Source organism: Neovison vison, chromosome 10, assembly GCF_020171115.1.
Source record: "Neovison vison isolate M4711 chromosome 10, ASM_NN_V1, whole genome shotgun sequence".
Classification (NCBI taxonomy): domain Eukaryota; kingdom Metazoa; phylum Chordata; class Mammalia; order Carnivora; family Mustelidae; genus Neogale; species Neogale vison.
In genome coordinates this window covers 36,179,904-36,203,131 of record NC_058100.1, presented here as the reverse complement: position 1 = coordinate 36,203,131, position 23,228 = coordinate 36,179,904, and the positions used below count along the sequence as shown (strand labels likewise).

The 23,228-nt window shown below is 42.0% G+C and overlaps 1 protein-coding gene across 3 annotated transcripts in view; it reads left to right on the top strand.

Annotated features, from left to right (window-relative positions):
• Positions 1-23,228, top strand: part of POU2F1 (POU class 2 homeobox 1) — a 175,134-nt gene that overhangs the window by 141,674 nt on the left and 10,232 nt on the right. For 2 of the 3 annotated variants that reach the window (XM_044266996.1, XM_044266997.1), the window contains exons 6-13: positions 324-512; positions 1,960-2,086; positions 3,158-3,252; positions 9,071-9,244; positions 14,416-14,557; positions 15,472-15,617; positions 17,082-17,261; positions 19,117-19,222. In XM_044266996.1, coding sequence (XP_044122931.1) covers positions 324-512; positions 1,960-2,086; positions 3,158-3,252; positions 9,071-9,244; positions 14,416-14,557; positions 15,472-15,617; positions 17,082-17,261; positions 19,117-19,222 — 1,159 coding nt within the window. Of the gene's footprint in view, positions 1-323; positions 513-1,959; positions 2,087-3,157; positions 3,253-9,070; positions 9,245-14,415; positions 14,558-15,471; positions 15,618-17,081; positions 17,262-19,116; positions 19,235-23,228 lie in introns of all 3 variants that reach the window. The other variant, XM_044266995.1, reaches the window with a different exon arrangement.

Here is a 23,228-nt window from a genome sequence, read left to right as displayed (position 1 = left end):
TTCTTTTCATATCCTGTCAGCATTGATTCTTTTTTTTTCCTTTGCTTACTAGTTAATTACTTTTTTGCCTGAACCCTGGGGCCCAGGACAAGCTTGAATGATTGTTTAAGTCCAGAGTGAGGGCCACCATTTTAATTTAAATGCTGGGCTGGGAAGTGGAGCTTGATTGCGGATGAGCGTCTGGGTCTCGGGCTCGCCGGTGCGGTTGGCCGGCTGAGGTCCTGGACCGCGGGCGTTCCCCGCCGCAGAGCAGGTGGCGCGCGCTGGGGGCCCTTCTCCTTCACACCTTTCAGACTGTTGCTTGTGCTTGTGCTTGTGCTCAGCTTACGTTGACGCCGGCGCAGCAGCAGTTACTGCTGCAGCAGGCCCAGGCCCAGGCCCAGCTGCTGGCCGCCGCCGTGCAGCAGCACTCGGCCAGCCAACAGCACAGCGCTGCCGGGGCCACCATCTCCGCCTCCGCCGCCACGCCCATGACGCAGATCCCCCTGTCGCAGCCCATCCAGATCGCCCAGGTGAGTGGCTCCGGTGGCCGGGGCACCGGGGGGAGGCAGAAAAGGGCCGGTTTCCAGTGATGCAGCATTCACCCTCGGGTTGTCGGTGTGGGCCCGTCAGGACCCGAGAAGCTCCGGCTCGGGAAGGACACGGCAGCCTTCCTTGCTGCCACCGAGCTGGAAATAACACGTTTGTTTGCTAATTTGAGTTGATATTATAAACACATAACTGATTATTTGAATAACTGACTGTTTATATGAAGTGACAATTCTTGAGTAATTAGTTGGCATATTTCTGGAGCAGAGGACAACTGTATTTATTTTAATTAGCTAATTATGGCAGGCCTGGTTCTTTCCCGGGCGCGGCGGCAAGGGGGAGGGATGGCGCCGGCTCTCCGCTGCCCAGGGAGGCGCTCACTTTCCGGAGTGAGGGAAGTGGGGTTTGGTTTCCCCACTCATGTTTTAGGGCAAAGTATCCACAGATCATAAAAAGTTATTTACGATGCACAGACAGTGCTACCAAGGAAGAAAGGTCAACGAAACCCTTTATCTTGAGAAGAGGAAGAAAGTCCAGGTAGTCGTATCCGTAAGTCCTACCAAGAATTCTTAGGAGTCTAGTGCGAGACGATGGTCCTTAACCCCCTAGAGGAGACTCCGAAGTGCGGCAGTGGATCTGCAGTGCAGCTCGAACTGGACTAGATGTTGCAAAGGAGCCAGTTAACTACTGAGTAAAGAATACGTGTCAGACTAATTTTTATGACTGTTCTATACAAGCTTTCCCAAGATGTTTAATTTTGGCCTCTTGCTTCATCACCAAATACGTGTTAAGTGTGTAAGATTTGAGACCCTGTGTTGACATTATTCTAATAAGATAACGTGCACGGAAGCACATTGAGAACTATGAAACACTCAGCCGAGATAAGCAAGTTCAGTATGCTGTGGCTTGGATTTTTATGTGGATAGCTCTTTTTAGTTATTTTTACACTGATTTCGCAGTTAGACTGGTACCAATTTTAATGAATCATTATAGATACTTTAATTTATTGATGCAAATTCAGACATAGTGCTCTCAATTTTGATTTAAGAGAAAGATCAGTTGAATATTCAAAAACTCAACATACTCTTTCCTCACTCGATTTGTAAAACCCATATAGGTCTTTACATGTTACAAACTCAACCGTAACCGTTTGTTCTGAGGAAATTCGTAATTACTCTTGGAAATTAGGTTTGGCCTGAGTCAGGACGCAGTAGCTTGCCACAGAACTCCTGAGTCCTCCTGGCCGCTCCAGGTTCCTTTGTTTCCTCTTCGCGAACGTCCCCAGGCACACCCCGTTCCGAAGATGGAAGCCTGTAAAATAAATATTGACTCTTTTTTATTTGGATGACCCGGTTTATCCTCTGCGGAACCCGATGATTCAGGGAGTTTGATTTCTGGATCTCCAAGCTGTGTTTTAATTGTGTTTTCCAGGATCTGCAGCAGCTGCAGCAGCTTCAGCAGCAGAATCTCAACCTGCAGCAGTTCGTGCTGGTGCATCCGACCGCCAACCTGCAGCCCGCGCAGTTCATCATCTCCCAGACGCCCCAGGGCCAGCAGGGTGAGCGCCGGCGCCGCCCCTGTGGGCACACCGGGCCGTCGCGCGGGGCCTCCTACAGCAGTGCTGTCGTCGGCCTGGGAACTGCCCGTCAGCACAACCGCTTGACTGCATTGACTCTAACCTCCAACTCTGTACTCGGGTTAAGAAAAATGCACCTTTCGGTCAAGTCCTTCACTGCCTTTCCTCTGTTTAGTCACGAAGGGGGAACCGAGAGCTTGGCCAAAAACCTAAATGAAATCTTTCACGTAAATTACTTCTAGTATTTTGATAGTTTTTCTTGAGAATGTATTATGACATGTGGGCTGAGCATTAAAAGCATATGCTTTTAACAGTCATTTGTTTTAAAGTTTGAGAAGGACAAGGGTATTTACTGTATTAGAAGTTGCAGGTTTTTGAGTTATAAAAAAAAGTTTGAGGCCTTTTAATACCAAAAGTTGTTTTGTCATTTCTGTACCAAACAGTTAAGTTCAGTCATGTTTGTAAGATTGGTTACTGGAGTCAGTGTAGAGAGATTTCAGGGTATCACGTCTTCACCCCAAGAAACATGAGTGCGTCTCTACCAATGCCTCATAATTTCTGTCCGTTAGCCTTCTTCGTCTTGGTGATTCATTCTAAAACCTTTCATTGTGTAAATACCTGTCCCACTTAATAGACAGCCTGCTCCCTCCATGAACCAGACAATCCTCTGGTCCAGCATCTACTGGCAGTTTCCAGTGCAGTCTGGGTAAAGAAGGTGAGCTCTTTTTAGAGTTTCAGGCTGCTTCCATTTAGAGTAAGTACTTGTTCATTTTCATCCATTCCTTACTAACATAAAGGATTCGCCAACCAGAGAGCCCCTCAGAGCCAGTATCAAACACATGCGTCACGTTTACTTTAATGGTCCCTGTCTTCCTGCCCAACTTGTATTTAACAAGATTGAATTTTTAGCAAATAAGACATTAAGAGTTTTAAGACTGATAAAACTATCAAGATATCAGTTGGAAATTTTCACTTCACTTTCTTACTCTCGGTTTTGCTGTATGTTCAAAGCAATCTTTAGTGTTTCTGACACGACATGTTTGTGTTTTACAGGTCTCCTGCAAGCGCAAAATCTTTTAACGCAACTACCTCAGCAAAGCCAAGCCAACCTCCTACAGTCACAGCCAAGCATCACCCTCACCTCCCAGGTCAGTTTTCTCCCGGGGACGGTTGTTTTCTCTTACCCTGATGTTTTGACGGATTCTTGGACTTGGTTAAATCCTAAAACACAGCAAAACCCCATCATACCCTGATAAAAATAATCCAGATAGTTTTCACAAAGTGATCAAAGATTCAAAACAGAACTTACCAGCTTGATAAAGCAATGCCACCAAACTGATGTTGTCTTTGACCATCTTTAGGGAGTTCCTGTTTGCTCATATGTTTATAAAGAATAACTTTGTTAGTGGCAGATGAGCAGTGAGTTCTGGCTATTTGAGCATCATCTCGTCTCCCTGACCTCTCCCCTCAGTTGTCTGTAGAGATTTCCACTTGCATTAGAAACCTACTGCCTCAGTTAAAACACATCATTGTCCTTTGCACTTTCTCAGAAATTGCAAAGAAGTTCTGACCTCTCTGTTCTCTTTCCTTTTGGCTCTAAGATCTTGCTTTGGCTCATTTCTACTAGAGTTAATGTGTCAGCATTTTGAGATTTAATAGATCATTTGCCTCGTAACCACCTGTGACTCTGAGCAGGTCATTTTACCTCCATGGACCATCATTTCTTCTTCTGTTGTTGAGGAGGTTGAACTGACTGATCTTGAGTCTCTCTTCCAGCTCTGATTCTCTTTGTCTATAGTCTTGAAAGTTATCATGAGCATATTGCCACATTTGACAAAATTCAACATCTGTTTATGTTTTAAAAAAAAAAAAAACTCTTGCAAACTAGGAATAGTTTTCAAACCCAGTAAAAGGCATCTACCAAAAACAAACAAACCCCACATCATACTTCCCATTAAAATCAGGAATAAGGCAAGGATGTCCACTGTCAGCACTTACTCAGCATGGTACTGTAGGGCCTAGCAGTGCAGTAACACACGAAAAGGGAATAAAGGACATACAGATTAGAAAGGAAGATGTAGACCCGTCTTAATTGGTAGACGACATGATGGTCAATGTAGGAAATCCTAAGGAATCTACAGAAGGCTGCTGGAATTAATAAGTGAGTTTAGCAAGAATGTAGGACTAGTGATCAGTCAGTATTAGCAAGGATTGTTTGGAAGTTGAAATTAAGAGGAAAAATATTTACAGTATTTATGGGTAAATTTAACAAGTCATCTGAAGGACTTACATATTGAAAACTACAAAATATTGCTGAGTGAAATTAAAGAAGACCTAAATAAATGGACAGATATGATATGTTCATGAATCAGAAGACCTACATTGCTAAAATGTGAATTCTTTTCCAAATCGAGCTATAGATTGAGCACAATTCCAATCAGTACCCAACAGGCTTTTTAAAATAGAAATTGGCATGGTGTTTCTAACATTTATATGGAATTGTGGAGGACGTAGAGTAATCAAACAATTTTGAAAAGTAAAAAAGTTGAAAGACTACCTCCTGTCAGGAAATGTTATAAAGCTGTAGTAATGAAGATAGGATGATAATGGCACATGGATAGAAATGAAACAGAATATAAGGCCTACACATCTATGGCCAACTGATTTTCCACAAAGATGTCAAAGGATTTCAGTGAGAAAAGGAAAGCCTTCGGTTATCCATAGACACCCCCCCAAAAGAATCTTGATTCTATTTTACACAATTTACAATGATTTATTTGAAATGGGTTATGGACCTAACCTTCCAGAAGAAAACTTAGGAAAAATCTTTGTGTCCTTGGAAAGAAAATGACTTCCTCCTCCTCCTCCTCCTCCTCTTCTTCCTCCTCCTCCTCCTTCTTCTTCTTTTTTTAAGATTTTATTTATCTAAGAAAGAAAGTAAGAGAGAGAATGATGAGGGGGGTGCAGAGGGAAAGGGAGAAACAGACTCCCTGCTGAGCAGGGAGTCCGATGCCCCACCCTGTCCTAGGACCCTGGGATCCTGACCAGGGTGGAAGGCAGATACTTAACCAACTGGGCTCCCCAGGCACCCGAAGGTAATGATTTCTTAAATAGGATACAAAAAGGGGTGTCTGGGTAGCTCACTCAATTGAGCATCTGACTCTGGATTTCAGCTCAGGTTATGATCCCAGGGTGGTGGGTCAAGCCCCACTTGGGGCTTCATGCTCAGCAGGGAGTCTGCTTTTTTCCTTTTCCCTCTTTCTCTGCCCCTCCTCTGGCTCTTGCATGTGTGCTCTCTCTCTAAAATAAATAAATCTTTTTTTTTTTTTTTTTTTAAGAATAGGACACAAGAAGCAGTAATCATAAAAGAAAACGATTAATTTATAAAAATGAAAATTCTTTGTTAAAAGAATTTAAAAAGGCACAGACTAGAAGAAAATATTCTTCAAATTTATATCTGATAAGACTTATGCTCAGAATTTAAAACAAATTCATACAACTCAATTAATATTTTAAAAAGGGGGGATATATGCAAAATATTTGAAAATACTTCACCAAAGAAGAAGGTATGTGAATGCCCAGTAACCATATAAAAAGATGTTCAAGATCATGTGTCATCAGGGAGATGCAGAGAAACTATCACTACACGCACTATAATGGGCAAAATTTAAAAGGCTGTGACAATGCCAAGTGTAAAGCAACTGGGTTCTTTCATATATTGTTGGTGGTGCTGCAAGTTGGGGCAAACGCTCTGGAGAACAGTTTGGCAGTTTCTTACAGAGTTAAATATGCAGGTACCTTACGGCCCAGCACTTCTGGTCCGAGAAATGAAAGCATATGTCTGAGCCAAGACCTGTATATAAATGTCCAGAGCAGTTTTATTCGTCATCATCCGAGCCTGGAAACAACCTAAATGTCCAGCAGCTGGTGACTAGGTGACATCATTTTTGGCATATCCTTATGATGGAATGCTGCTCGGCAATGGGAAGAAATGGACGTGTGAAACACTCACCAACGTGTGTGCGTTTTGGAAGCATCGTGTTACGTGGAGGAAGCCCAGCACGAGGGGCGGCAGACTGTATGATTCAGCGTGTGTGGTGTCTTAGAAGGCAAAACTGTAGGGACAGAAATCCTGTCAGTGCTTGCCAGGGGCTGGGGGCTAAGGGTGGAGGTTGGTGGCAAAGAGCACAAAGGAACTTTCGTGGGGGGTAGAATGTTGTATATCTTAATTGTTGCAGCAGTTCTGGGTCTATATACAGTTGTCAGAGCATCAAACTGTACACTTTTAAATTTACATTCCATTGTGATTATGCTGCATATAAAAATCAGGTTGGAGTTTGGAAAAAAACCTGTACCAGCAGTTCCTTCCCGGCCTCCACGCTCCGCTCACGGGGCAAGGCTGGTGTGGCGTCACCTGACCCCTGCGCGCTGACTTCTCCTCTGCTGTTGCTAGCTTTGGCCCGGTGCAGCCTGAGGTTTCTGGAGTTGGGGTAACTTATCTGTAAGCACCTCACCAAGAGGGACCCACGCTGTTTTTAGTCCTTTCTCATTGGAGGACCGGGCTCCTTCAAGCCTAGAGATGAAGTCACAGTTGGAAAGCCGAGACTCTCCTCTGCCCGGCAGCCAGGGTCCCCGGGGCGCGCGCAGCTGCAGGTGCGGGTCGGGCTCCTCGCGCCCCGTCGGGGTGAACGACCCGCCTCGTCAGCAGCGTCTGAGGGAGAGGAGCTTGGTTGTCCTCACCGAGACAGGACGACAGAGACGCGCTTACTCCAGTTATGGGCCTGGGCCGTGTCGACCGCGTGGTTTCTGGGCCGGCTGGTTGGGTTGGAAGGAGCACATCACTCTCCAGGCTGAGGTTTGCGGTGTAGGACGCGTGTAAATTTCAAGGAAACTCGCAGCCGCGGGCTCCGTCCCGCCGGCCCGACGCCCTCAGCTGGGCGACTTCCCAGGAAGGCTCGAGTCCGCAGCTCGGCTGCAGTCGGGCGGCACCTTCCCCGATCGGAGACTCACACCGGCAGGTGCCAGTCAGGCTTGGGGGCAAAACAGAGTAGCCTTATGTTTGTGTAATAAGGAAATCTAGTATTTTCTTCTAAAGAAGAAAGATTATACCTTCATGTCTTCAGATAAACTCGAGATAGATTTAAATAAATGTTTAAAAACAGAGAGGAAGCCAACACACTGTTAAAGGAATTTTATCTGAGTTAGAAATAAGTGAAAGCTTTCTCAGATTTGAAGCAATAAAATATTAGAAAGAAAAAAAAAGTTCACCCAAATGACAGTTTAAAACCTATGTACACTGAGAAAGAAAAGGAAAAAACCAGATTGCGAAATCTATTTGTACTAATGCAACAAAGATTACTCTCTAACATCTGGTGAGCTCCACAGGGATTAGAATAAAGAGACCATTAATAGACACATGGCTGTGGATCTAAATTGATTGATAAAGAAATACAGGTAATAATTGACACATGGGAAAATTTCTGAGTAATAAGAAATTCAAATTAAGGCAATAGTGAAGTACCATATACTCCTTTAATTAGCAATACATCTTTAAAAACTGCTACCACAATCATGTGGAAGAAACTAGCATTTTATAGTGAGAACCAACAGGATGTGTATCAAAAGCCATGGAATTATTTATGGTGTGCCCTTTATCCAGGTATAGAAAATCACTTCTGAATTTATCTCAACTAGTTACAAAGGTGGGAAAAAGAATCATATGTATAAAGCTTTTCATTATGTTATGTGGTAACTATCTTAACGAAAACATAAATGAAAAAAGTATCTAGTAATGAAGAAATTGTTAAGTTAGTTATGATAATACCTCCTCAGTCAGCCTTTGAAAATGATAATTATGAAGCAGAGCATAAAATTATATATATTATAATTACAGTTAAAGTTAAGAATGTAGGGGCCCCTCGGTGGCTCGGTCATTAAGCATCTGACTTCGGCTCAGTTCATGATCCCAGGACTGGGATCGAGTCCTGCATCGGGCTCCCTGCTCAGTGGGCAGCCTGCTTCTTCCTCTGCCGCTCCCCCTGCTTGTGTTCCCTCTCTCTCTCCCTCTCTCTCTCTAAAATCTCTGAAGTTAAGAATGTAGATCCAAGGCTGGGAAGAACCTGGTAGAGGTAATGAGTAGGTTTTAGGGCACTCTGTATGGTGATAGTATCCAATCATGAATGTGTCCTTATCTTCTGACTCCTCAAGATGCACACATTAAATGTATACAGCTTCTTTTACGTCAGTCATACTTGAGTAAAAACAAAGTTTACTGTTTGACTTTGTGCCCTGTGGACCCTTCCAGTGTCTTAATAATATAAAAGTTACTCTGATGTGTGAGATGCAGGACTTGTTATTGAAGATATGAAAATTACTTAGAACTTGTGTGAGATACATGTAGAGGTTAAATAAATGTAGTGCAACAAATGAAAAGCAGCATAAAAAAGTAAAGAAGTGTAGGTCTACGAAAAGATATACAAAAAAAAGCAGCTAAGTCATTTAAACTGTAGGTGATATGCTGTCCCCTTAAACTGGTTTTATAACACTGCGTTGTAAGTAGGAGATGTGCTGGTGATGAACAAAACGGATGTGGTCCCTGCTCTTTTGAAACTTACACTTTAAGTGGCATATTGATGGAGGGATTCTTTAAAATAGTCTAATTTGTTATGTATGCTCTGAACATAAGTATCTTATGCACCATATATTTGGAAACCCGAGTATAATGGGTTTCATTTTTGAGTAGTTCATTTTTTCTCCGGGACTGGACGTGTCTAACCGTCAGCGTGGCCGTGGCGCACGGGCCGGCGCGCCGCCCTCCTCGCCGGGCGCGGGTACGCTGTGCCCTCCGCGGGTCCCACGGTCCACGTAATTCTTACAAAGGCTGCTGCTCCGTAAGTTGTTCGCGCGTGGCTCATGCCAGTGGGTCACCGTGTGCGCTTGTTCTCGTGTCCCTCTGTCCCGGAACAGCCAGCAACCCCGACGCGCACGATAGCGGCCACTCCGATCCAGGCCCTGCCCCAGAGCCAGACGACACCAAAGCGAATCGATACCCCCAGCCTGGAGGAGCCCAGTGACCTTGAGGAGCTTGAGCAGTTTGCCAAGACCTTCAAACAAAGACGAATCAAACTTGGATTCACTCAGGTAGGACGCGGAAGGTTCCCCGGCCTTGGTGTCGCCTAGTTTTAGATTGGGAACTTGCTCTCAGCCGTTCTCTGCGTTCGTAGATTTAGACTGCTAATCATATAGTCCGTATCAACTTATGATTTAATGTCAGGTTAAATCTTTAATCTTCAATGTTAGGTTAAAATCTTTAAGATGGCTCTCAGAACACCGGCCTCTGAAGTCATAATTAGACCAATAAAAGGTGAGAGTTTAAAAGATTATGTTTGGGAATACTGTAATTATAGTGAGGGTTTTATCTGCGGGATGTCTGATTCTAGGCCTTGGTGCTCTGAGTAAAGGTTGCAGGGAAAAGTCTGAGAGACTTGTTTCAAACAGAGTTTTGGGAGAGAGTAGGGGGCCAGTGGAGAAAGACAGACACACACACACAGTAAGCCCAAACTGAAAGTAAACAAATAGAAATCTGTTAAATCTGAAAAGTCAGAATTAATCAAAATCCAAATTTAATTTTTTTTAATGTCACCTAGCAGAGGGCTTTTAATGTGGAATAAGTTTAACGGTCTGAACAGGCATCTGGGTATACGGCATTCTTGTTCCAAGTGCTACCACGGTTACCTCCGACGAAGGGGTCACAAATGATACTTTGAAAGCAGGGAAAGAATTAAGCCGCGTAGCAGTTATGTAAAATGATATGAGATCATTAGATGGAAAACAGTTGCCGAAGTATAGAGGATTGGGTGTTTTTATGGAATCAGGAAAAACCTGCTGTTTTCTTAGAATATAATTACCATGTGAAGATTAAGCCACTACTTAAACACTGTCCAAATTATTTTCAGTTGAAAGTAAAGTATGCGCTGTTGTGGTAGATCAAAAACCAGGGATGATATCCCTCTTTCCTCTTTGTTTTTAAGAACAGACTTTTTGTTCCTTATATTTCTTTGGTAAGTTATTTTTGCTTAAAGAAACTAATTACATATTAGGAACGTGAAACGATTTTTTAAGTAGATACAGTTTTAGAGAAAATGTCGTTATCTTTGTGAGCAAACAAATTACAATTCATAGAGTTCAGTACTTTTGAAATATCTCAACGATCTGGCTTGTTTTTAAAAAAGAAAGCTAGAACCACCTGGGTGGCTCAGCGGGTTAAAGCCTCTGCCTTCGGCTCAGGTCATGATCTCAGGGTCCTGGGATCGAGCCCCGCATCGGGCTCTCTGCTCAGCGGGGAGCCTGCTTCCTCCTCTCTCTCTGCCTGCCTCTCTGCCTACTTGTGATCTCTGTCAAATAAATAAATCTTTAAAAAAAATTTTTTTTTTTTAACTTTTACCCAAATAGCGTTTAGCCTTTCTGGGGCATTTGAGCCAACACATTGCTAGTATTGTTTCTCCTTCTCTTAACTTTCTCTTTCTTTTTACGGAAAGGAGCTTCCTTATGGTCTGGTGCTTTTTGGTTTTATCCTGTTATCTGGCATGACTCTTCCTGATTTTTCAGAATGACTTTGACATACCAGTGGCAGCATTTTGCAGAATTTAACTGCGTGGATTACAGCACCTATTACTGGCGCAGGATGGGAAAATCAACTTTTATTTATTTATTTATTTTAAAGATTTTATTTATTTATTTGACGGAGAGAGATCACAAATAGATGGAGAGGCAGGCAGAGAGAGAGAGAGAGGGAAGCAGGCTCCCTGCTAAGCAGAGAGTCTGATGCGGGACTCGATCCCAGGACCCCGAGATCATGACCTGAGCCAAAGGCAGCAGCTTAACCCACTGAGCCACCCAGGCGCCCTCAACCTTTATTTTTAAGTCACATTATCCCAGTTGTAGTTTTTCAAAGGTTGCTTTGTATCCTGTTTATATACACACACAGGGATAGTTGTTAAACAAACAAAAACCCCCATGTACACGTTAGTAAGTGTTTTAAACAGCAATTTTTTTTTTTTTTTTAAGATTTTAGTTATTTGAGAGAGAAAAAGCGAGAGAGCATGAAGGGAGGGAGGAGCAGAAAAAGAAGCAGATTCCCTGCTGAGCAGGGCCCCCAGCACTGGCCTTGATCCTAGGACCCTGGGCTCATGACCTGAGCCTCCCAGGCATACCCTAAACAATAATTTTCTATTTACTTAATTGGTTAAAAGATTGCTGTGGGTGCCACTATATAGTTGGGAGGCGTACCAGAGTCTAACACTTTTGTCACATGCGGTAGATTCATTATTTCCTAATTGCAGCCTTTGCTCTTTTAAAAAGTATCAGGGGCTCCTGGCGGTCTCAGGTGGTTCCGTGCCTGACTTCAGCTCAGGTCATGGTCTCAGGGTCCTGGGATCAAGCCCCGCGTCAGGCTCCCTCACTTGGTGGGGAGTCTGCTGGTCTCTGTACCTCTGCCCTTCTCTCTTCCTCTCTCTCTGTTTCTCTCAAATAAGTAAATAAAATCTTGTCAAAGAAAACCATATCAGAGATATTATAGAATTCAGATAATGTATGAGGCCATTACTTTTGTGAGGAAGAACCCAACATGGTAGTAATAGCACTGACCTGAGCAAATATAAAATTAATGAAAATTAGTATATTAACTGAGGGGCCTGTTGCTTTTTATTCATTTAAGTAATTTAGGGGCACCTGGATGGCACAGTCGGTTAAATGCCCAACTCTTGGTTTTGGCTCAGGTCATGATCTCAGGGTCATGAGATCGAGCCCCATGTCAGGCTCTGCACTCAGTGTGGAATCGGCTTAGGACTCTCTCTCCCTCAGCTGCACAACCATCCCCCGCCTCACATGCTCTCTCTTAAATAAATAAATCTTTTTAAAATTTTTAAAAATACGAAGTAAAATTGTATTATAAATCTCAAATGGATAGTTGATGGCATGGCTCTATGTCTAGCCACCATTTAAGACATTTATTTTTATAATGATGTGATTTTTGATGTGTTATTTTTGTATACTTACCAATAGTGTTACTTTTCATAGAAAGATATTACAGAAGTTTTTGAGAAATTCTTAGCAAATTATGCAGATAAGATGTCAGAAGACATTTATTTTCATCTGACTACTACAGCAGCTCTTCTCCTCAGAGAATTGCAAGGTTTAGTTGGCTCAGCTTTCTAGAAATCTATAATCTAAACAAATAAAGTGGCCCAGACATGCATATATGTGACAAACAAAGCATGTTTGTAGTGAATATTTATTGATTGACTGAAGTAAGATCTAACAAATGTATAATGATACCGATATAGATAAACCTGTGTCTTCAGATAATTTGTATATAAATGTAATGGACACCAGTTATACCCCATTCACACCATCCTGGTTCTTTCGGTGTTACTATAATTGGAAGGAAATCAACAAGCAGTCCATTTCTGCTCTTAGAGATTGTATGTTCAAAGCTGTCAATGAAACTTTCTGTGATGGTGGGAAAGTTCTGTATTTGTGTGTTCAGTACAATAGCCACTATCCACCTGTGGCTACTGAGCATTTGACAGACAGCTAGTGGTGCTAATAAGGAACTGAGTTTTTAATTTATTTGATTTGAATTAATTCAAGTTTATGTAGCCACATGAGTTGAAGTTCTGATATTCTCTCTACCTCATTTTATCATATAGTTTGAACATTTTTAAAAAATTTTATTTGTTTATTTGACACACAGAGAGAGACCACAAGTAGGCAGAGAGGCAGACAGAGAGAGGGGGAAGCAGGCTCCCCGCTGAGCAGAGAGCCCGATGTGGGGCTCGATCCCAGGACCCTGAGATCATGACCTGAGCCGAAGGCAGAGGCTTTAACCCACTGAGCCACCCAGGCACCCCTAGTTTGAACATTTAAACCTATACCTCTGTTAAACTTTTTATCAGAAGTTGCGCACCAGTAAGAAAATGGAGTTTTCTTGAGAATGTTTGTTTTTTGGGGGGCCCCCTGGATGGCGCAGTCAGTGAAGCGTCTGCCTTCGGCTCAGGTCATGATCTCAGGGTCCTGGGATCGAGTCCCTCATCGGGCTCCCTGCTCGGTGGGAAGTCTGCTGCTCGCTCTCTCCCACTGCCTCTGCTTGTGTTCCCTCTCTGTGTCAAGTAAATAAATAAAATCTTGGGCGGGGTGGGGGAGGTTTTTTTCCTTTCCTTAACTACCACCTAGATGCAGGTGCTAATAAATGATATAGTATCAGATTGGGAGGGCTGGGGGGTATCCAAGGACTAGGATAATCTCAGTTCAAAATAAGTGTTGCTGCAATTGTTGGGAGTTGGCTGTTGCATGGTAGAATTGGCTGTGTAGTACTTAGGACTAGAAATGTTGCCTTTCTGTCCTGCCACTAAACTAACTGAAATGAGAGCATGAATCATTTAAACTCCATGAGTTTCTATTACCTGTATATAAAATAACTACTAAGATAACGGCTTTTTTCAGCTTTAACAGGAGAGATTCAGCTGGAAGAAAAGCACTGTATACATTTCAAAGGTTATAGGCTTATAAAGAAAGACATCTTTTGTAATATATTCAGGGGATCATTGTTCTATTGCTATAAGGTTACCAAGTTTCCAGTGCCCATGAAGGTTTAACTAAGTGGGTCAAACCTCTCTACTGTGAATTTCTGTCTCTATAATGGTTACAAAAGTAGTCTTTTAGGATACCTGTTTTTGTAACCAACTTTGAAATCCAAACTAAGGGTGGAAAATAGATTTTTTTCACTGCTTCCAGAAATACTTGATGGGGGGCAGGAGGAAGGTGCAGGGAAAGTGAAGCCTTATTTCTAAATTCTAAAGTGATTTATAGGAAGTTTGGCTAGTTCAGAAGTACCTGAAGTTATCTAAGCATTTACATCTATTAACTCTATAGGACATACAGGTAGCTGGTTTTAAGGATTATTTAAATCATTGTAGTTGCATCAGTTAAGGGGCTTGATAGGATATCAGCACTGTCTTTTGAAACTTAGAAATATTTGATAGCTTGATTGTTACATGAGGTAGCAAGAAGAGACTCAAAACAGAGAGAAAAATAGAAGTTACGAATTTTGTCATAATTAAGGCCTAGTAACAGTCCTTGTTGAATGCTGTGCTTGGCTCAAGGTTGGATGCATTTGTGGGACCCGGTAAATGGAATGATTGTTGAGTCTTTAGAACAGTTTCTGCAGCAGCACCCTTGAGTGAGGACTTTGGACATTAGTGAGACAAATTTCTTCTCTTCCTCTCCCCCTCCTGCTCTGTATTACCGTGCAGGGCGATGTTGGGCTCGCTATGGGTAAACTGTATGGAAATGACTTCAGCCAAACGACCATCTCTCGCTTTGAAGCCTTGAACCTCAGCTTTAAGAACATGTGCAAGCTAAAGCCACTCTTGGAGAAGTGGCTAAATGATGCAGGTGAGTGACTGTATAAGACACTTCCTCACTGTCCAATGGAATTTTGCATCAGATGTTTACACGTGGGTTTATGTTTCCTGTTGCTTTCTTGGTACTTCAGAACATCGAAGCTCACTCATGTTGGAAGGGTCATTGTCAGTTATGACGCCGTAAGTCAGAGAGTCATGCACTTAGCTCTAGTAATTACAAAGTACACAATGAACAATGATTTTTAGCCTTGGAATATTTCTTGTATTTGATAGGGATAATCGAAGCAAGAGGATAAGAAGTCCTGTGTTTAGATACACTTGAAAAACATATTTATAGGTTCTTCCTTGATGGATCATCGTAAACTTACTATTGATCATATTTCTGGTTTTGTTAGTAATATTTCATAGAGAAAAAGTTGCACTGCTGGTTTTAACTTCAGTCTTTTGTACTGAGATTTCCTCTTGGAAAATTTGGATTTTGAGTCACAGAATCACAGGCTCTGAGAGCCGTAAGGAACCACAGAGAGCTTCTAGACCGTGGTTCTCCCTGTAGATATGAACAAAAGTCAGGTCTTTGGAAAAGACAGACCTGTCATAGCCACCCTGGGACCATCTACTTCCATAGCTTGGGGGGAGGCCTCAGCATGAGCAGTCTAACTGAATTCCACAGATGAGAAGATCTCATTTTCCATCCAGTGCAAAGAAACGCAGAGATGTCTGTGACATGACCAGGGCCATTAGACTATTAAGTGACCGAACCTCGTTTAAACTTTACTTAGAAAGATCTATGGTAGAGAATGATGTTTTAATGTAGGTTATGAAAACCTTCCCGTGCTTGCTTTTAACTTTACATATTTTTGTCAGTTTTGTTGTCCTTAATATATGTATCACGTGCATGAATCACGCTCCCCTAACTTGACTTCTGTGTTTTCTTCTTTCTTACAGAGAACCTCTCATCTGATTCAGGTCTCTCCAGCCCAAGTGCCCTGAATTCTCCAGGGCTGGGAATGGAAGGCTTGAACCGCAGGAGGAAGAAACGCACCAGCATCGAGACCAACATCCGTGTGGCCTTAGAGAAGAGTTTCTTGGAGGTTAGGCTTTTACTTCTGGTGTACATATGACTGTCTGTGTAATGTTCGGTGCTGTAGGTGACAAAAGACGGACTTGTCGGCCTCAGTCCCGTAACCTAGTGGAGAACAGTGGGCAAAGCCGGTTACTGAACATCGGAAACAGAACCGGCGCGCAGGGGGCAGGAGAGCCCGGGCTCGGGCCATGTGAGCCCCAGTGGGACAGGCAGCAGCTGCCCGGGAGAGCGGGGGAGCACCGGAAGCAGAGGAAGCGCTCGAGCAAGGGCATCCAGGGAGGGAACACCTCAAGGTAGATCCGGCGACACACGGACGGTGTGGTGTGACTAAATTCTAGTGTCTGGGCGCCTGGAGTAGTCGTTTGGTACCGGCAGGCTGCGGGCCTTGCATCGCCAACAGCGGGTTGGCCTGTTTGTTTGTTAGTTACTGCCCGGGGGTATCGCGGTCTGAGCTTCCCGTCACATTTTGACTTCCCTAATGTAGAAAAGGCCGGAGGAACACTGAGTCAGGAATCTTTATCCATTCGACCACTTTTATGAACCGTGTGACTGGTCAAGTTACTGGATTTCCTAGGCTGAAGTCCCTTTATCTGTGAATCCCCGCCCTTCCTGCCCAGTGGGCTTATTGCCGGCCTCGCTGTCCTGGTGAAGGCACGTCATGAAGCAATGAGAAGCTCTTAAATTCCTGCTGAGATAACGAAGCTGTATTGATGATAAACCGAATAAAATTGATAATTTTATTCAAGATTGATAGCCCTTAAGAAAAATATATATATACATGGGCGCCTGGGTGGCTCAGTGGGTTAAGCCGCTGCCTTGGGCTCAGGTCATGATCTCGGGGTCCTGGGATCGAGTCCCGCATCGGGCTCTCTGCTCAGCAGGGAGCCTGCTTCCCTCTCTCTCTCTGCCTGCCTCTCCGTCTACTTGTGATTTCTCTCTGTCAAAATGAATAAATAAAATCTTAAAAAAAAAATATATATATATATATACATATATATATATATACATATTCAAGAATAACTTGGGGCGCCTGGGTGGCTCAACTGGTTAAGCCTCTGCCTTCAGCTCAGGTCATGATCCCAGGGTCCTGGGATCGAGCCCCGTGTCGGGCTCCTTCCTCAGTGGGGAGCCTGCTTCTCTCTCTGCCTGTCGCTGCCCTGCTTGTATTCTCTCTCTTTCTCTCTCTCTGACAAATAAAATCTTTAAAAAAAAAAAAAAAGAATAACTTACTCTTAATTAATATGAATAAGTTTAATAAATATATGTTCATTAGAATGTTTATCTGTAGAAGTTCTTCGTTAAAAGCCGCCAGTTTGGTCGGAGGTATCCCAGCTTCATTCTCCGATTTGTCCCTCCCCATTAGTTTATTTATGTCAGTAGTTTAAAAAGCTGTCCCCCGCCCACAAAAAATTTTTTTAATTAAAATAATAAAAAGGTATTCCAAAAGATGATTTTTTTTTTCCCCCTTTAGAATCAAAAGCCTACCTCGGAAGAGATCACCATGATTGCTGATCAGCTCAGTATGGAAAAGGAAGTGATTCGTGTTTGGTTTTGTAACCGTCGCCAGAAAGAAAAAAGAATCAACCCACCAAGCAGTGGTGGAACCAGCAGTTCACCTATCAAAGCAATTTTCCCCAGTCCGACCTCACTGGTAAGGATAAAAAATAGAGGACGCAAGCTCAAGGACGGATTTCTATAATTTTATAAATATCTGTGAAATTGACTTACTTCCTAACAGTAATTTATTGTATATATATATGGTCACGTTGAGTAAGTGTATGTAAATTAATATTTTAAATGTTATTAAGTGGGACACCTCGGTGGCTCAGTTGGTTGAGCGTCTGCCTTCGGCTCAGGTCATAATCAAGTCCCACATCAGACTCCCTGCTCAGCAGGGAGCCTGCTTCTCCCCGTTCTTGTGTTCTCGCTCTCTCTCTGACAAATAACTAAATAAGATCTGGAAAAAAAAAAACAAAAAACGGAGGTTTAAAAAAAATTAAATGGTACTAAAGTAATTAAATCTCATGTTGTCATTAAGCCAAGAACTTAGTGATCTTTCTTTTTTAAAGTGAGCAGTTTTAATCCTTTCCTGTTTCATGGTGGCTTGCTTCATTATTCTCTTCTCTGATGTAGTTTATTAGGTTACTCTGGAACTGTGGGAGCAGATTTGCTGGGTTCCAGTTACCTGAAAAAAAAATCTTTAGTTGCTTTTTCTTCATGTTGGGTCTTGGGGTTTTGTTGTTGTTCCTTTGTTTTGTTTTGAGGGGGAGTGAGTGGGGGTTCTCAAGCAGACTCCCCACTCGGCACGGATCCAACGCAGGGCTCAGTCTCACCGCCCTGAGCCGAAATCAAGAGTGGGATGCTTAATCGGCTAAGCCACGCAGGTGCCCCTATATTCATGTTGGGTTTTAAAACCCAGTTTATTAAACTTACATGAAGAGGTGACAGTAAATTCCCATATAACCTTTAGCTCTGCACTGGTATGAATTCAACCATCTCCCGTCTTCACTCTCAAACATATGTGGGACTGTTCTTTGCTGACCTCATTGAGTAACTTGAACGCATTGCTTTGGAAGAGTATTCTAGAACTGAGGGAACATGCAGCGGTCATGTACTCCCTTGATCTTAAGGATGATGGCAAATGTGACTCCGTATTTCCAACCAGGATTCCACAGATGAGAAGCAGATTGTTGGGTTTGGATTTTTGATCTTCCCTTATTAATTTGTTCTTATTATATTTGAATATCACTCGAAAACTGCTTTTTAAACTAAAGTCCTCATTAAGAGCGCGTACTGGTTGTTAAGGGAAAGCTGTGGTTGGTGAGTGGTTGGCTTTAATCATGAAGTTCCTGACATAGTAGTTATGAAAAAGATAGTCTTTAGATACGGTTCTGTTTTATGTAGGTGGCTATTTTGTATTTTGGATCTATTTGTTACTGAAAGGAAGACAGTGTAGTTCTTACAAAGTTCTTACAAAACTGTAGAAGTATTTTATGTTATTTCAAAAAGAAACTGCAAGCTTTTAAAAAATTTGCCTCACATTCTTTCCATAATATCATTTCATTAAAAACAAAAACAAGACAGTCTTGTCTCCACCTGACCAAAAGTAAAAGCAATCCAAGATTCCCTGATTCTCGGATCCTGTTGAATAGTTTTCTTGTGTAGATTAAGTTGATAATTGGTATAATATTTTTTATTTACTTGGAGTAATTCTGACTCACCATCATTGAAATTTAGGAATTTTTAAATTATTTCTTTTTAAAACCTGGGCAAAGCCACTTTTCCTATCAGAAAGAAAACCAACTTCTAATAGCAGCCTTTGAACATGTCTATTTTCTCAATTCCAAGATCAAAAGATGATTATAAAATTATTCCCTCTTAGGCCCTTTTAATTCTTTTGTATCTGGAATTTAAAAACTGTTACAGGCAAAATACATCTTCAGTATTGGTATACATTTTCTGATTTTTTTAAAATGCTTTTGCATATTCCCATTTCTGACCTCTAGGTGGCGACCACACCAAGCCTTGTGACGAGCAGCGCGGCCACGACCCTCACGGTCAATCCAGTCCTCCCGCTGAGCAGCGCTGCGGTGCCGAGCCTCTCTGTTACAGGTAACGGGACAGGTAAGGCGGCCGGGCTGTGCCGCTCGGGCACCAGCGGCAGGCCTGTGACAGGTCTGTCTGAGAACTGTGAACGCTACTGCGAATTAAGGCTCTGAACGACAAATACGTATCACTTTTTTGTAAAGTCCTATATAAAAACCTGAACTCCAGAAAAGAGGCATAATTAATTTTGTCAGAAAAAATAACTTTCACGTAAAGTTTTTTTTTTTATCTCTTTTGTTCTTTCCCACATTACTCTTATCTTCTACATTGTTCCAGACTTACCTTTCACAACTCCCAACTTTTTTTCAAGTAACTCCTTAAAAACCTTCAGTGGCTGCAGCTTTTTGTATTCCGGAAAGCATCCAAGTTCATCATCAATTCACGGCAGGTTATTTCCAGTCTGGATCTTATCTTCCGCTAGTCTTTTTTCCCTTCCACCCTCAGTGCACAGGAAGATTCCATCTGTGCCTTGGTAAACATCCCCACCGCCTGAAACCTTAGCCCTGCCTGCACTTCTAATAGCAGGGAAACTACCCCAGCACAGGTATCGATTCTTTCTAGAAATACTCTTGCTTTTCCAGGAAACTGTTCTTTTCCACCTGCTTATATTATAAATGATTATAGTTTTCTACTTTTGTCTATTCCAGTAGACTTTGCGCTTCTTAGACGATCTAAATATTCTTTTTGCAGTCTCAGTGTCTAGTTTAGTGCCTGACACATTGACTATAAAATGAATAAATAATTTTTTTCCTTTGGCTCCTTTAAAATAGCACATTCCCCAAGTACTTTTAAGATAACTCAGTGTTGGGGCGCCTGGGTGGCTCAGTGGGTTTACTAAAAATTGAGCTTTTATCTATTTTGTGAAGGGAAAGTTTAAAGGTTTCATCAAGTTTTCCAGGAGCTCTAACACCCAAAAAAGGTAAAAATGTACTATTCTCGGGGCGCCTGGGTGGTTCAGTGGGTTAAAGCCTCTGCCTTCAGCTCAGGTCATGATCTCAGGGTCCTGGGATCAAGCCCTGCATCAGGCTCTCTGCTCAGCGGGGAACCTGCTTCCTCCTCTCTCTGTCTGCCCCTTTGCCTACTTGTGATCTCTGTCTGTCAAATAAATAAATAAAATCTTTAAAAAAAAAAAAAACACAGCGTTGTCATCAGAAGTTTTTTAGTGCTATATGATGCATGGGGCATTCTGTAGTTATTCACCGGGTTGATTACTGCTAGCAGTAAAGCCTCGAATGGATTTGTGCTATTTCACAGTCAAGCGTGAATTTAACCTAGAGTTGAGGAATTTGATTGTCTTCACGCATGTTTTAAGTTTGTTATAGCACTTCTTTGGTTCCATGATCTCACTGAATGGCTTTTATATAGTTACTAAATTTCTAAGTCATTAGGAAATCTCATCATTTTGTTTACTTATTTAGAGTAGCACTTTTTTAAAAAGGAGGCTTAAAGCGGAACCCAGCGCAGGGCTCATACTCATGACCGTGAGATCAAGACCGGAGTTGAAATCAAGAGTCGGCTGCTTAACAAACTAGCCACCCTGGCACCCTAGAATAGTACTTTTTTTTTTTTTTTTAAAGATTTTCTTTATTTATTTGACAGACAGATCACAAGTAGGCAGAGAGGCAGGCAGAGAGAGAGGGGGGAGGAAGCAGGCTCCCTGCTGAGCAGAGAGCCTGATGCGGGACTCGATCCCAGGACCCTGAGATCATGACCTGAGCTGAAGGCAGAGGCTTTAACCCACTGAACCACCCAGGTGCCCCGAGAATAGTACATTTTTACCTTTTTTGGGTGTTAGAGCTCCTGGAAAACTTGATGAAACCTTTAAACTTTCCCTTCACAAAATAGATAAAAGCTCAATTTTTAGTAAAATACAGGGAGGTTCATAAATGACAGCTCCCATCAATCCCCACCTCATCGGGGCCGTCTTCAGATGCCTTAGGAATGGAGATTGAAAGAAACCCCGGGTGCGCAAGGGTACAGTAGACAGTGTTCAGTACGTCGGCTTCGTGAGCAAACCGGGGGCAACTGGTCGCTGTTGTTTGGGGCACTAGGAATGTGGAATTCTGGCCTTTAAGGAACTCACCATCCGCCTGCCTGCCGCCTTCTGTTAAATTATAAACTGAACTTTTCCTTCCCGGCAAATTATGTCATATTTTATTAGGACTAAAGATACCCATCTTTTGCAGAACAATTCCTTGTAGTTCAACTAGAACTTGGTAGAACAGACAGCTTTGCAAATTTTCTAAAAATGTGGCAAAAATCTGAAACAGAAGGTAATTTTTAAGAGATACACATCCCGAAAACAGCTAAAACTTTCCTATCAGTTTTTGATGGTTCCAGTTGACCAATGACATTTTCCTGAACTCACTTGCTTGGCCCATTTATGTGCATTTAATTATAATTGTTTTCTAAAATGTTGGTAACTGGGGTGTTGGGTGGCTCAGTAGTTTAAGCGATTGACTCTTGATCTCAGCTCAGGTCTTGATCTCAGAGTCGTGAGTTCAAGCCTCCTGTGGAGCCTACTTTAAAAAAATAATAAAAAATAAAAATCAAAGTGTTGGTAACTTCTTTAGAATGAATTTTTCCTTCAGTTCTTAAAAAAATTGAACATTATCAGAAGCTCAAATAAGAAAAATAATCACAATGAGCTATTTATATTTGCCTTTAAATCTTTCATGTACATATGTACAATTTTTTTTTAAAAGATTTTATTTATTTATTTGACAGAGAGAGATCACAAGTAGACAGAGAGGCAGGCAGAGAGAGAGAGGGAAGCAGGCTCCCTGTTGAGCAGAGAGCCTGATGCGGGACTCGATCCCAGGACCCTGAGATCATGACCTAGGCCAAAGGCAGCGGCTTAACCCACTGAGCCACCCAGGTGCCCCATATGTACAATTCTAATAGTGTTCAGTGTGTACTGCTCTTTTTTTACTTCTGATCTTACAATAAGTACTATCCCCTGTTAATAGTTTTTACATTTCTACTTTTGATTTGCCCTTATTTTATTAAATGTTTGTATTAGAACTTCATAAACATTTCCATTTAAGTGCCATCATGGCTGAGTTCTACCTAGAATGACCAACTTTTTCAGTTTGAGTCCCAAGAAACCCCTCAGTCTCTGAACCACATAACTGGTCTTGCTTGTTCAATATTACATCCTTTGTGTCTAGCACACCACCTAGAATAAACGATAATGTAAGATACTCCATATCTTATATGCTAATGTAAGATACTCCGTATCTTATATGCTAATATAAGATACTCAGTAACTAAACTAATTATTAAAGGAATGAAGTTTTCACTATTATAAATAATGCTATAATGAGGACCTTTTTTTTTTTTTAAGATTTTATTTATTTAAGAGAGAGAGAGTATGAGAAGGGGAAGGGTCAGAGGGAGAAGCAGACTCCCTGCTGAGCAGGGAGCCTGATGCGAGACTCCAGGATCATGACCTGAGCTAAAGGCAGTTGCCCAACCAACTGAGTTATTTAAAACTGTAGGTGATTTACTTTCCCCTCAACATTTTAATCTTACTGGTTTTATAATACTGTGTCGTAAACCTGGGCAAAGCCATTTAGGACCTTTACTTTTATGTAATTTCAGGTTTACAGAAAAGTTACAAGAATAGTTAAGAGAAATCCCACATCTCTTCCCTTAGATTCTCTGTATGGGAAAATCTTGCCATATTTCCTTTTTCTCTCCTTTTTCTCTTTCACTTGCTATGTATGTGATGTTTATCTGAACTATTTGAAGATCAAATTAATGGATATGCTACTTTATCCCTATTTCAAGACATTACCACATATAGTGAGAATACAGTTATCAAAAATCAGGAACTTAACATTGACTCAGTCCTCTATCTAGTGAACAATTCACATTCATGTTTTGCCAGATGTGCCAGTGATGCCTCTTAGAGGAAAAAATCTTAAATCATGCATTGCATTCAGTTTCTGTGTGTCTTCAGTCTTCTTAAACTGGGGACAGTATGAGTCTTTCTTTGTATTTTAGGAAA